Genomic DNA, 14,565 nt, shown 5'->3' on the forward strand with positions numbered 1-14,565 from the left:
TTAGTTCTTTTTGTTGTGGACATAGGCCAATACAAACCACGTTATTTTGTTATTTATAATTTAACGTGGTATCAAAGTCATGGTTTTTGGCTTGTTTGACTATGTTATTTAAACAATAGTTTTTGTTGTTTAAATAATACAACTCATATTTTTACAATACTTTTTGACTCACATGTATTTCCATAATATTTAAACAACACTACTAGAACAACATTACCAAACGAGTTATTTGTATTTTTTTTCCTCTCCTCCACCATCTTTTTTGACGTTCCTTCTAATTAGAATTGCCTCCCTCCAATGAAGTTCATGCAGTTGTCCAAGCATTGTTCTCTTCGATCTTCGCATTTGAGCATCTTTTCAATTTCTGAATACGTCACTCAAAAGATTTAAAGTCGATCTACAAAACGCTGCAAAAAATTAGTCGAATTAGAGGATGTCACACGCACCCTCACGTAATATGTGTCGCCCAAAGTTTCTGTATGTCATATCAATGTGTCTGAAGTGTTGCTAGAAGAAGCTTCTATATGCGTCAATCATGCCTAGAAGCTTCTATATGCGTCAATCATGCCTAATGCTATCATATGCCAATGTCTTCTAGTAACCTATTTGCCTCTCTTGTCGTCGCTACTGGTGTCGCCATTCTCTGACCACCGTTTGCTACCCATATCAATACTATCGCTGACTTCTGCCTCGCGTATCCTTGAGCCAATCATTCATCAACTAATGTTCCTTAGGCCACCAATGCAGTCATCCTCTTACCATAATAGCCATTCTTTGGCCATTGATGCAATTGTTCTCCTGTCCTAGTAGCTCCCTTTGAACCTTCATCCATTAAGCCAACGGTTGTTTTTCACTACCAGAACCAGAATTTTCAAATGTTTCAATCCATGTCATGATCAATCCATTCTACGTTCGATTTGATCATTCCTGCTCATGGCTTTCTTCCTGAGTTTATATTACAAATTCAAGGCGTTTTCAAGCTTATACTTTGACTTTGAGGGGGGTATGTTAGAATATATTAGGATATGAGCAAAGATATGTAGACTATAATTTTGTAGAAAACCATTGGTTACTTTGGTTTAATTTGTAATACCACGGGCTATATAGCTATCATACTAAGACTAATATGTTCTTTTATATATCCTACAAGGATGGTGGCAAAACGGGCGGACCGGATCGGGTTCGTGTTGAGTCAATAAGGTTTGGGTTGAAAATGGGTTTGGTTAATCTGTTTGCGGGTCGGGTTGGGTCATCGTGTTGGGTCGAGCCAACCAGTATTTTTCACATGATTTAAATAAAAAACATGCATTTGCCACTTGGTAAGTTATGTAGCAAATTACTTAGTGTGAAATACATTACTTTGAATTCACTACCTATATCAAGAAAGAGTTTAGCTTAACAAGTCATAAAATTATACAAATCTTAACATTGCTAACCAAAATAAATTGCACAAATACAAATAAGTTTAATCCACCATTTGAAAATCTAATTAAAATAAACACACAAATTTCATTTCTACACAATATCAACATCCCAAAGTATAAAAGAAAATTACAAATGCCCTATTGCATAGCTAATGTGATTAAGACTAAAAATATATATAAGATATTTACAATCTTGAAAACTAATTTCAGAATCTAATGTCTTAAAAATAATCTAATAGTTGTATTTAATTTTAAATGCACCCTAGTTGACACTCTATTTCAATTTGAGAATATACATCGAAGTTTAATTATTTACTTATTTATACATAATATTTTTATGAATATATCATTGTTGAGCAATACACTCCCAATAAATCAACTTTTATTTTGAAAAGCCATTTATTTTGGCTATGATCTGTTAAAAAATAGGCCCACAAACATCCATAATTTATGCTAATTTCATTAATATACTTCAGCTTCACTATTTTTATATTTATGAATAATTCTTATTGATGTTTATAATTTTAAATATATGTTTTTAACTCTACTGCAAGAAAAAGTTATCTTGGAATGTACTCTGTCATTTGATATCTAAAAATATTTTCTTATTGGGTTATTTAAGCAATAAGAAAGCCTAAATTGTTTATCTTTCAATTCATTTGCATGCAACTAAATAAAGGTCTCAATTGTTTTCTTAAGGCCATTGTATTTGAATGATGTTATATGTTACACCACCCAATAACTTGTTATTGAATTTATATTTTGAAATTCAACCGTTGAATCACATGTTTTATATGCTCTTAACATGCATGTCAATTTTCATGTCGTTATATATATATATATATATATATATATATATATATATATATATATATATATATATATATACGCACACACACACACACTAAATAAAGGTCTCAATTGTTTTCTTAAGGCAATTGTATTTGAATGATGTTATATATTAGACTATCCAATAACTTGTTATTGAATTTATATTTTGAAAATTTAACCATTGAATCATATATTTTATATGCTTTTAACACGCATGCCAGTTGGATATAATTTATCATTTGATCCATATATATATATATATATATATATAAATTGAGTTTGAATTATGCATTGTAAAGCTTACAAAAAAATAAAGTAAATCAACCATGTCTTAATTTAACTTAATTTTTTCTTAAAAAAAGTTTTTTAAAAAAGGGTCAAGTTACAAGTTAGCTGGGTTGGGTCAGTTGGTTAGGTCACAGGTCAACTTGTTTTTTATTCGGGTCAAAAAATAAGATTCGGATCAAATATTTTCCTTTGGATTTGGGTCAAGTTGGTGAATCCTAGCTCATTTTGCCATGTCCACTTACGTGCACGGTTTCATTGTAACATACAAAAATATTTTAGAATCATAAAAATTTAGGCTTTTAGGATTTTATATATGGATAAAGTTTAGCTACAAAATTAGTTATAGTTTTATGTTACAGATTTACTTAATATCTTTTTATTAGGGGTGAATTTTGAAAAATCCACCATTTGATTACTTCTTCTTCTTATATCCTCCATGCTTGCAAAATTTCAAGAAAATTAAAAATCAATAGTTATATCATCAATAAATTTTTTAAACTTCAAGTTTTTGTAATTTAAAATTATACATAAAATATAATCTTATAGATTATTTAGTAAATAATATCCGATTGACACAAAATTTAACATGTGTATTAAGAGCGTAAAGAACAAGTAATTCAATGATTAGATTTTCAAAATATGTTGTAATATTTATTTTATTGAGTGAGTTTGTAGTTTTAAGTTACAACTAATTTTATAGTTAAATTTTGTCCTTTATTTATTTATTTTATTTTTGGGTGTGGACATAGGACCATGAAATCAAATTATATTAAAACTATTGCTCTTGTTTTTCTCTTTTACATTATTTGACTTTCTTCATCCTATTTATTAAACATTAAAACATACACATGTATACCTTTTGATAAAAGAAACAATGCTATAAATAATATAAAAGCAAGTCGTTACCTGTCATAGAAGCTAGCTATGCAATTTTCCTGAGGTCAAATTGAGCTTTGAAATTGCAGTGGCGGTTCCGCGATTTCGTTTTGGATCAAGAAATTGTCAACTTACTACTCCACGCAATGTGTCTCTAAGTTGTGAGTCTTGTGACTAATTAATAATTTGGTCATAAAAAATTTACCAATTTTAAATGTCATGGCTTCAGTTTCGTGGTCGTAGCAGTCCACGGTTTCAGATGAATCAAGAAATTGTCAACTTATAAACCATGTGAAATAGCAGCACTTCTAAGTTGTGACTAATTTGGTCGCAAAGGAAAAAAAAAAAAAAAAAAAAAATCAAAAGCAATTTAAAAATTTTCATGTCTTCAATTTCATAGTCGCTTAACTATGCCGTGGTAAAAGGGCAGGGCCATCTCTTCTGGACCAAACAATGCAAAGCTTTAAGTTGTTAAGACTATATATTATAGGGAAGTTACTTTCATACACGTGGAAGTCTTGTGTTACTTACCGAATAAACAAAGTATGAATGAGGCAAGGTAAAACTAGTTGTTGGGTATTACTAAATTTAAAAATTGACCAATAAAAAGAGGAAAATACTCAATTAAATAAAATAAAAATGAATAAAAGCATTGAATCAACAAATCCAGACTCTGTACCAAGAACCATAGAACTTTTTTTTTTTTGAGAGTAAGGACCATAGAACTTTGAATCAACAAAATGGTCACGAAATGCCTTTCTTAGTTATGGTAAAAGGATTTTGATTTCAAGATAAGACGTGTACTCTTCAATTTTCAAACTCTGTGTTCTCAATAAAGTTGGTTCCAATTTCCAACTATGACTGAATGCTTCATTAATTTCCTCTAAGCTTCCTATTGTATTCTTGGATGTTTCCTTTTGCCTTTTGAGTTTTTTAAAAATTAAGGGTAAAGCCACTCTGGCATGAAAACGAGAAATCCATGCATGGTTTGATTTTGATTTTATTTTTAATACGAACTTCCATCTCATTCCCTATTTATACACTGAATAATGTATTATGTACAATCGTCTATATGCATGTATTTTTATGTGTTTATATACGAAGCACATGCAAAGTATTCTTATAGAGCAAATACTATGACTTTATCAACTGTATGAAATGCTTGGTCAAACTCCAAAAGCTGCATGGGACATTCACTCGCTAGTACCTAAATGATTTCCTTTTGTATTGACTTACATATATACACATTTTATTTATATGAAAATATATACATATTCTAGGTTAGTAAACACTTGCATATTTATTTTCAATTTTGTGTCTTACCTATCTCCTCTGCATCGAATGATCCTATTTAGGTTTGACTAGAATTAATTAATGATGTTTAATACGTGAGCATTTTTTTGGAGAAAAAATATGTGAACTTTTTAACTTTTAAATGAGATAGAATTATTTTAAAAAACGAAAAAGAAAGATAGAGTAAAGATGTAATTTATTCAAATCTTATTATGTTTATTAAAGAAGTGTTGTGGGAGTAGGGGCCGGGCTAAAAATTTTTGTTTGGGAGAGTCAAGTTGCAACACTAATATATTTATCAAGACAACCCCCACACACATTTTATTTGATAAGTTACATATATACACACAAAAAGAGCTTGGTATTTTTAATCAAAATTATGTTTGATGGTGATCTTTTATAAAATAAAATTCATTTTTACCATTTTCATAGTAAAATTCTTAAAAAGTTTCATTTTCGATACAAATTATCAGATTTTATACTAAAGCAAGTAAATTTTTTTTCAATTGAATTAATGAAATTTTCAAATACATAAATGATCCAACACTTGGAGGAACAAGTTAGGCTTCAAATATATTTGAAGCTATCTTACTTTAACCCATTATGTGGTGACTAAAGAGACATTTCATGTGTAGTTTCAATGGCAAATATTTTTTAATGATTCAATGACTTGTTAATCACCACATAATGGGTTGAAAAAGATAGATTCAAACATATTTGATGTCAAAATTTATCAAATATTTGACAGATATAAGAGTACATTTTACAATAAAAAATAGAATTGCAAAAAATAAAGCTATGTTTCTATAACTATTAGACCAATTATTTTTTTTAAGAGCATCATTGGACTAATTCAAATACTTGGGAGGGCTAACTCTTATTTTTGTAGACTAAATTTTGAAAACATTAAAATAATTATATATATATATATATATATATATATATATATATATATTTAAAAATTTTCAAAATTTTGGATGGAGCCATGGCCCCCTATATTTCAACATAGCTCCGCCCAGTGTGTGGGTGGGGGAGGGGGGAGGAGGGAAGATATGAATCGAATAAAGTATCAATTACATTTCATTCCATCTTCCAAAAAATAATAATAATAATTATTGTTGATAAGAAAATATAGATTTAATCTCTTAACCATTATTTCAAGAGCTAATTAAAAAAGAAGAAGACATGAAACACCGATTTGGTGCGCCAAAAGTTCATGTGTGTTATATGTCAGACTGAACGAGTGAACACATTGATTGCGTGGTCCTATTCTATGGATTACACTGTAAGTACTTTTGCATCAAATACTTACGTTCTGACCCAATGAAAAGTCCACGGATCGATCTACCTAGAAATTGCTTACCTATTTTCCTTCTGTACCCAACAAGATCATTTATTAACGCAAACTATTCATCAAAGAAAGTTTGTTAAAAGTACATAAACCCGTTTTGTATCACGTTATTTTATGGGAGGCTCTTAAGTCTATCCCCGTTCGCCCTCCAAGCTTTTAATTTGGTGCACCTGCTAAAATTTTGTATTATAGCAAGCACGTCATATTTTCGCATATGTGTATATGGTCTCCCAATATGGTGTAAAGAAAAACGACATAGGTAGAGCAAAGCTATTATAGACATGATGAGACGAGTCTGAATATATAGTTTAATAGTAGTGTGAAAGAACTTAATTACCAGTCTCGATGCGGTGTTGTTGGTATTACCTAGGTTGTTGTTTTTCTTGTTTTTTTTTGTTATTATTACCTTCTAAGCAATAAATATGAAAAGCAAATCCATCAGTCAACTGTTGTACAAATTAATATGCACATAACAAGCTAGAATATGACAGAAAGGGTTTTATCTACTTTTCCTCGTTAAGTTTTCAGTCATTTTTTTTAATGAACAAAGGGCACGTTTGGTAGACTGTAATAAGTACTGTAATATAATAGTTATTCCTATGGTTTATCTATTCAATAGTTTGGTTATATTTTTATTACAGAAAATAGTCATTCCTTATGAATAGTTATTCTTTAAAATGAGGGATAACTATTCCTCTCTAAAAGGTTTGTAATAGCTATTCCTTAGTAGATATAATAATTTCTAACATTAATATATTTTCAAATAAATAAACTTTTCATATCCAACTAACAATTATGGAAATAAAAAATCATCAAAAAATAACTCATCTCTCTAAAATTTAAAATATATTATTTTTTAGATATTTCCTAAAATAGATCATAAGTTTTATTCTAATGTTACAACTCACAACCAAACTAATGAATATGTTTAGTTATTCTATTACAACACCTTTTATTCCTGGTAATAAAGATTATCATTCTTGTTGTAATCCACATTCAGTATACCAAACGTACCCAAATATTTTTATCATTGAATAAGGAATGTGAATGTGATCTTTACTATTAGCATAAAATATAAATGCATTAATATATAATAAAGGATAACTGTCTAAGGTCCTTATCGTGAATAAATGATGTGGTCCACCATTCCAGTAAAAAACTCCCACTTGTTTAAAATTGTGGAGTTTTAAATAAAAACTAAATACTGACTCAGCAATTTTAAATAGATGGAAGTTTTTTACTGGAATGGTGGACAAATGACGTGGTCCACCAGAGAACTGTACACACGTTATATTTAACTTCAAATTCTTTCATATTTATTATAAAAAAAGAATTTGAGAGATGGTCAAGCAATGAGTATTAATCTAAATTTATTAGCGGTAGAAATTGAGATTGATGCTAAGTACTTTTTGATTGGGTTGCTGCTCTCATTGTAGTAATTTACAGCATACAACTAATTTTGTTATGAATTGCGGAAATCTCTTCAGCCAAATACTACATGTAATGATTAAGCAGTACTGCTTCCGCGAGGAAAATTAATGTACAAATGCTATGGCTAGAAAATGATCAGATCTAAGCTAGGATCAAAGGCGACTCCATGTTGAAGCTAAGGTGGTCACATGACCACTTGATCTGGACAAAAAATAATTATTATATATAAATTTTAAAAATTTATGACTTTTTTACCTTTAAAAGAAATTTATGACCACCCTAAATTTTTTTAGGTCCAACATAATTAAACTTTGGACAAAGTCTAGTAAGAAACTTATTGGTTGTAGATTAAGACTACAATTTCACTTAATATTTTTTTTTTTTGAATGTGAATTTTGATAAATCCACCATTGAATTACATTTTCTTTTTATATCCTTCATGCTTACAAAATTTCAATAAGATTAAAGATTAAAATTATATTATTAATCAAATATTTAAATTTTGAGTTTTTATAGTCTAAAATTATACATAAAAATTAAGTTTATAGATCAAATAATAAATAACATCTGATTGGAATAAAATTTGACATGTGTTTTAAAAACATAAAGAACATGTAATTCAACAATTAGATTTTAAAAATATATGGTCATTTTAATTTGTTTAGTGAGAGTTGTAGCCTTAGAATTCAATTAAATTTGCAGTCAAACGTTGCCCTTAAACTTTGGTCTCCTTAATAATATATTAGGCCCTTACAAATAAGAAGGAAAAGTCCAAGAAATTTTTTTATTGAACTAAAATATTGAAAGATATGTAGCTTGCAGCATTGATAATGATACTATTATGCAACAATTTTAAAATAAGATCGTCGAAGAAAATTGTAGGACTTTATATATTTGCATGTGTTTTTCTTGTAAAAATATGAAGTTCCTGGAAAAAATTCCTGAAGGTCATTGACTAGGATCTTGATATTTTTCATAGTTTCCTTGCCGATTTTTTGCTTCATTGCGAGAGGTGTTGTCCTCCTAACTATGTTTTATCTGCTTAGTCTTTAAAGGCATGTATTTACCAAGAAAAAAAGAAAAAGAAGTTACTGAGAAATTCCACCATATAATTACCATGTACCACTAAGGAAAAACCAGGGAATGGACGAAATTTCCCTTTCCTCACTAATCAATTACAGCTTTAGACCAATATTATTATTTTTGGTTCGGTAATACTCACATTTGGCCCTTCACCAACCTCTCTTTTTCGTAACACGTGCTCTCAGCTTGGCCACTCATGCAAAATCGCTATAAATACCAAGCAAAGCCTTCCCATTATTCCATACTATCATAAACCAAACACATTTCTAGTTTCAACCCTATAGCTCTCAGCTCACATCACATCAAAAATGGCTCCTGTTTCCTCAAAAATTGGCATAATAGGAGCTGGTGTTAGTGGCTTAGCAGCCGCTAAACAACTAGCCCACCACAACCCTTTAGTCTTTGAAGCCTCTGACTCTATTGGTGGTGTCTGGAGGCATTGTTCTTACAGTTCCACGAAGCTTCAGTCCCTTCGTTGTGATTATGAGTTTTCTGATTTCCCTTGGTCTGATAGGGATAGCACAAGTTTTCCATCTTATACTGAGATATTGGAATACTTAACATCTTATGCTAACCACTTTGATGTCCTCAAGTTTGTGAGGTTCAACTCAAAAGTGGTGGAGATTAGGTTTGTTGGTGATAGGGAAGCCACTGATCTCACTGGGAAACCTGGTGACTATCCTACTATATTGCCTGGACACCCTGTTTGGGAGGTTGCTGTGCAAACCAACCATTCAGATGCCATTGAGGTCTTTATCCTTTTTTTTCTTTTCTTTTTTTTTTCTTTAACTAATAAAAAAAAATGGCTACTAGGGTTTTACTAGCTAGGGTTCCAAAGAAAAAGAACATGATTTTCTTATTTCTTTCTTTGTGTTTTTCCTTTCATTTACTCCGTGTTTTCCTATCTATTTAGAACCTACCGACTCCGGAATTTCCTAATTTCTAATCTCTCTCTTTTTTTCTTTTTCTTTTTTTATTTTTTATTTTTTATTTTTTTATTTTTTTTTAAATCCTGGCTGGCCTCCAAGAAAAAATTTGACACCTTGTAGTTTGGCCTATGTCAACCTTCAAAGTCTTATATATTTTGCGATAAGCGGGATATATAATTTGTTGACAATGAGTAAAAATCTTTTGTTTCAATATGAGCGTTCAACTTTATGTTTTAGCAATCTTTGCTTGTCAAAAATCTTTTTTTTTTTTTTTTTTTTTTTTGAGTAATGAAAGTATAAAATGAAACGAAATAAATCAAACACACATGGGTAGACTATAAATATACAATTTTTGTGTGATCCTTTGTGGTCCACCGATTGTATAGTTGACAATACGAGGAATCGTATAATGAAACTTCTTTGTGTATTACCTAGAAATTAAGGTCAAACGTCTATGTATATGCGATCGTTAGTATTATCTTTACATCTACCTAGTATTTTGGTGACTACTGACTAGATTATATTATTATTATTATTATTATTATTATTATTATTATATTGACTTGTGTTAATTTATTCGATTCATTTCAGTGGTATGCTTTCGAGTTTATTGTGGTTTGCATTGGAAAATATGGAGATGTACCTAAAATCCCAGAATTTCCACGAAACAAAGGCCCTGAAATATTTCAGGGCAAGGTCTTGCATACCATTGATTACTGCAAACTTCAAAAGGAAGAGACTTCACAACTACTTAAGGGGAAGAAGGTTGCAGTCATTGGTTTCAAGAAATCAGCTATTGATTTAGCACTCGAGTGCGCAGAGGAGAACCAAGGTATGAAGATCTCTCTCTCTCTCTCTCTCTATATATATATGTAAAATAAGGTTCTATACATTTTGTGGGAGGGAATTTGGACTCTAAATGTTTTAGGTACCAAAGTTTCTTTATTATTATTCTTCCTTTTTTTTGTATGTTAATTAATATTTCATTCATTTATTTCCCTCACAAAATAATATTGTTGGATCCTTATCGTAAAGAAAGAAACAAGTTCATTGATGTGTAGTCATCATGCTCCAATTCAGATGTCATCACCTTGTTAAGTGACCTATCAAATTTTTTTTATTCTTTTTATTAGCTTAATTTTTTTTTAATAGGTAGTATAGTTTATTTTTAACAAGCAAATCAATGGGATCGTTGATGGGTTATACAGCTAATAGTGGCTAGTAATTTATGATTTTAAAACTCTATTAGTCTTTGAATCAAAATTCTCACATTTTCCGCAAGTGTGGAAGATAAAGTGAAGAGTTGAATTATTAGGGATCCATACTGCAGGAGTTGTGAATTTTTTACAGACACAAGTGTACGTGGAAGATTAAGTCAAAAGTGGAGTCAATTTTTAATAAAGTAATAAGTAATATTCTATGTAAGCCTAGTTTCATTTAGAAACTTATAATTGAGATATGAATACGCTGAATTGCACAAAAAATATATTTTTTTGCGTCAATTCAAAGCCCAGAAGAGGTTTTATAAGATTAAAAGGTCCATTCAACACTTACTGATGTATCATTTGTATATTATATCTTTTTTATATAAAGATTAAATTCTATAAGGATGTAGTGTAAAATTTAAGTTTTACATCTCAAATTCTAAATTATCACATTATCATATTACATATTAAAAAAATATACACAATCACACTTAATAAATTCTAATATTCATTTGAAAATACAACTTAACTGTGAGTTTATTGAGATATATATATATATATATATATAAATAAATAAAAGATTGAATAAAAATGCTTCTAAGTGCATCAATTTTGTCGTTTTCCCTTTGTTTCCGTAACTTGTAATTACCCATTTTGGATGAAGTTGATTGTTTAGGGACTTTTGCTCGCCAATTGCCTTTTGTTTCAGCAAACTTTTTTCTCTTTAATTGAAACATAGAATCAATTTGGTTCTTTTCTCCCAAAAAAAAAAAAGGAAAAAAAAATCAATTTGGTCCAAAAGACAATAGTGAATGTAGTGCAATTTAATTAGTTCTTACTTTTCACGTTATGTAGTTGGAATTAATTTGCATGGTTTGGATTTCACACAATCAAGACGTATTTGACTTGTTGACTTTACACTTTTTTACTTTTTAGACGATTCCAAAACACATGAATCAGAATTCCGCACATCTTCTGTACATTATGAGGAAAAGAAAAAGACTAAGTTTCAACTTTCAATAACACCCACTGAAGCAACGGGTGTCATTATAATATGTCTGCTCCGTATTGGGCCAATCTTGGAAAATTCTTGACACCGATATGTTTCCCTTTAATTGATGTCAACAATTTTTCCATGGAAAATTTTGAGATGCAATAAATGTGCAAGAAAATAACTTTTGTTCCTGTTTTACTTTCAAAATTAAAAAGTACGAAGAAAATTACTTTTTTTATTTTTATTTTTAATAATTCAAATGTTGGGTGGAGCATTTGAACTTCTTGACTTCTTCCACCTCATTTTGTTTTCATAAAGGTTTAGGGACACATATATTATGTCCCAATTTGATATGACCAACAACGTGTAAAAATTGAACCGGTTATTGAACCGTTTTTGCACTCGGTTCTTTGTTTTTGACCAGTTTTAGGCAATTTTACTAGACCGAATTGGTACTTGATTCCTAGTTGAATTGGTTTGACTAGCTGGTCCAGTTCGGTTTTTAAACGATGACTACGAGTAATGGATGAAAAGTTATGGATCCATGTAAAAATTATTTCCTACTGCTCACAGCCACTTTAACAAATTGTGACAAATGTTGTGTAAAAAAAAAATGTAAAATCAAAATGCCATATGTCATTCCTTTGTATTTGCTAAAAAGCAGTGATATTAAGAGTATTATAAATTTATTATATGAGAAATGCTAACGAGTGCCCTTAGGACACTGGTTAAGAATCTAGTTAAAGAAAGTTTTGACATCACTTTTATGGAAAATGAAAAAAGCTGTTAAAATATTAATTGTTTTTTTTTTTTTCCCCATAAAAACTTTCTTTAACTGGATTCTTAACCAGTACCCTTAGGGCACTCGTTAGCATGACCCTTATTATATAAGTGATAAAAACTGTAAAACTTAACGGTAACTTTAGCATTTTTCTATTAAAATGATGGAAACCTCTCTACAAATTCTGAGAAAAGCTAAACCTTTGTCAATTCCCCTCTGCAATTCATATATTCTTTTTTTATTTCAAGGAAATTTGGATAGTATCTTAGTGGATTGGCTATTTAGATTGCATTATGAGATGATCAATATTTTGATGTTTTACAGGACCAGAAGGACAACCTTGCACCATGGTGGTAAGGACTTTGCACTGGACAGTTCCCCATTACTGGATTTGGGGTTTGCCATTTTACATGTTTTACTCAACAAGATCCTCTCAGTTCCTCCATGAAAAGCCCAACCAAAGCTTTCTCAGAACTCTTCTTTGCCTTCTTTTATCTCCAATGGTAATTGATCAATATTAATTTTTACTGTATGCACTTAAAAATTAACTTTTAGTCTGGTAGATGAGTAGAGTGCCAATGTTAATAAGTTGTTTTATATAATGATCTGACAGAGGCGAGGAGCTTCAAAATTTATCGAGTCCTATTTGCTGTGGAAACTTCCTCTGCAGAAGTATGGATTAAAACCAGACCACCCTTTTGAAGAAGACTATGCATCTTGTCAGATGGCTATCATGCCAGAGAATTTCTTCACCGAGGCTGATAAGGGAAAGATTCTCTTTAAAAGAGCATCAAATTGGTGGTTCTCAAAGGAAGGAATTGAATTTGATGATGACACCAAACTGGAGGCTGATGTTGTTGTTCTTGCAACTGGTTACGATGGGAAGAAAAAGCTCAAAGCTATCTTACCAGAGCCTTTCCGTACTTTGTTAGAATATCCTTCTGGTATCATGCCCTTGTATAGGTAATTAACAATTCTACTCTTAAAATTGTAATCATTGCTTCTAAACTGTAACATGGTCAAAATGTACTTCAATCCCCTCTTCCAAACCCCACAAAAGTAAAAGTTTTATGCACTAGATACAATCTTTTAATAATGATGCAATTCTCTTCTTTTTCTTTTTTTAATTGCAGGGGCACAATCCATCCACTAGTTCCGAACATCGCATTTGTAGGTTACCTTGAGAGTGTTACAAACCTTCATACATCGGAGCTGCGTTCCATATGGCTAGCTCGCCTCGTAGATGAGAAATTCAAGCTCCCTAGTGTTGAGAAGATGATTGAACAGACAACCAAAGAAATGGCAGTCTCCAAGAAGACAACCAGGTTCTACAAGAGGCACTGCATTTCTACCTTCAGCATTAACCACAGTGATGAAATATGTGAAGAGATGGGATGGAATTCTTGGAGGAAGAAGAATTGGATTTCAGAAGCATTTAGCCCCTATGGTAGTCAAGACTATATATGAGAGGAATAAAGGAAGCGGCGATAATATAGCAAATTATTGTCCTTCATTACTTGCTAAGAGGTTTCTCCTTTCTAGTGTAGAATAATCTATAGTTTATAACCATAAAAGGGGAAACTAATTAAACATAATATATATGTATTATCAAAAAAAAAAAAAATTGTAGCATGTAAAGGAGGTTTCTATGTTTGAATAAACAATATTTCTTCGATCTACCAAAAATAAAAAATATTTCTACTTACATTGTTCAGAAAATTGGAGTATAAGAGCAATACTAAACAAGGACCACTTAAAGGACCTTCCAAAAGCATTTAATATCTCAATAGGGGGTACACCTCTTGGCACCAAGAATCAATCAGGTCATGTTGCCATGTGTCGTTTGACTTGCATTTTATTTATTTTGTTGCTTGAATACAGGAAATTTTTATCCATGTGTGGTTTGACTTGAATACCACCCTATGGGGCATAGCAAATATGTTTGTCCCTATGTCAAATTGAGGGGCTGACACACCAAATAACCCCCACAAAGCTTGCACGGTTGGCTACATTATTAATTAAACCCAGAATTGCCCCATGCAAATGCAAAAACAACTGAAACCTCACTAGTAAATAAAC

The 14,565-nt window shown here is 30.7% G+C and overlaps 1 protein-coding gene across 1 annotated transcript; it reads left to right on the plus strand.

The window, feature by feature from the left end:
- The first annotated feature begins 8,836 nt into the window (after nucleotides 1-8,836).
- Nucleotides 8,837-14,148, plus strand: LOC126706595 (probable flavin-containing monooxygenase 1). The gene is made up of 5 exons (XM_050406132.1): nucleotides 8,837-9,326; nucleotides 10,098-10,338; nucleotides 12,811-12,989; nucleotides 13,100-13,449; nucleotides 13,620-14,148. The coding sequence occupies exons 1-5, from the start codon at nucleotides 8,886-8,888 to the stop codon at nucleotides 13,951-13,953; spliced, it is 1,545 nt and encodes a 514-aa protein (XP_050262089.1). The 5' UTR covers nucleotides 8,837-8,885; the 3' UTR covers nucleotides 13,954-14,148.
- The last annotated feature ends 417 nt before the right edge of the window (nucleotides 14,149-14,565 follow it).

This window comes from Quercus robur, chromosome 11, assembly GCF_932294415.1.
Source record: "Quercus robur chromosome 11, dhQueRobu3.1, whole genome shotgun sequence".
NCBI lineage: Eukaryota > Viridiplantae > Streptophyta > Magnoliopsida > Fagales > Fagaceae > Quercus > Quercus robur.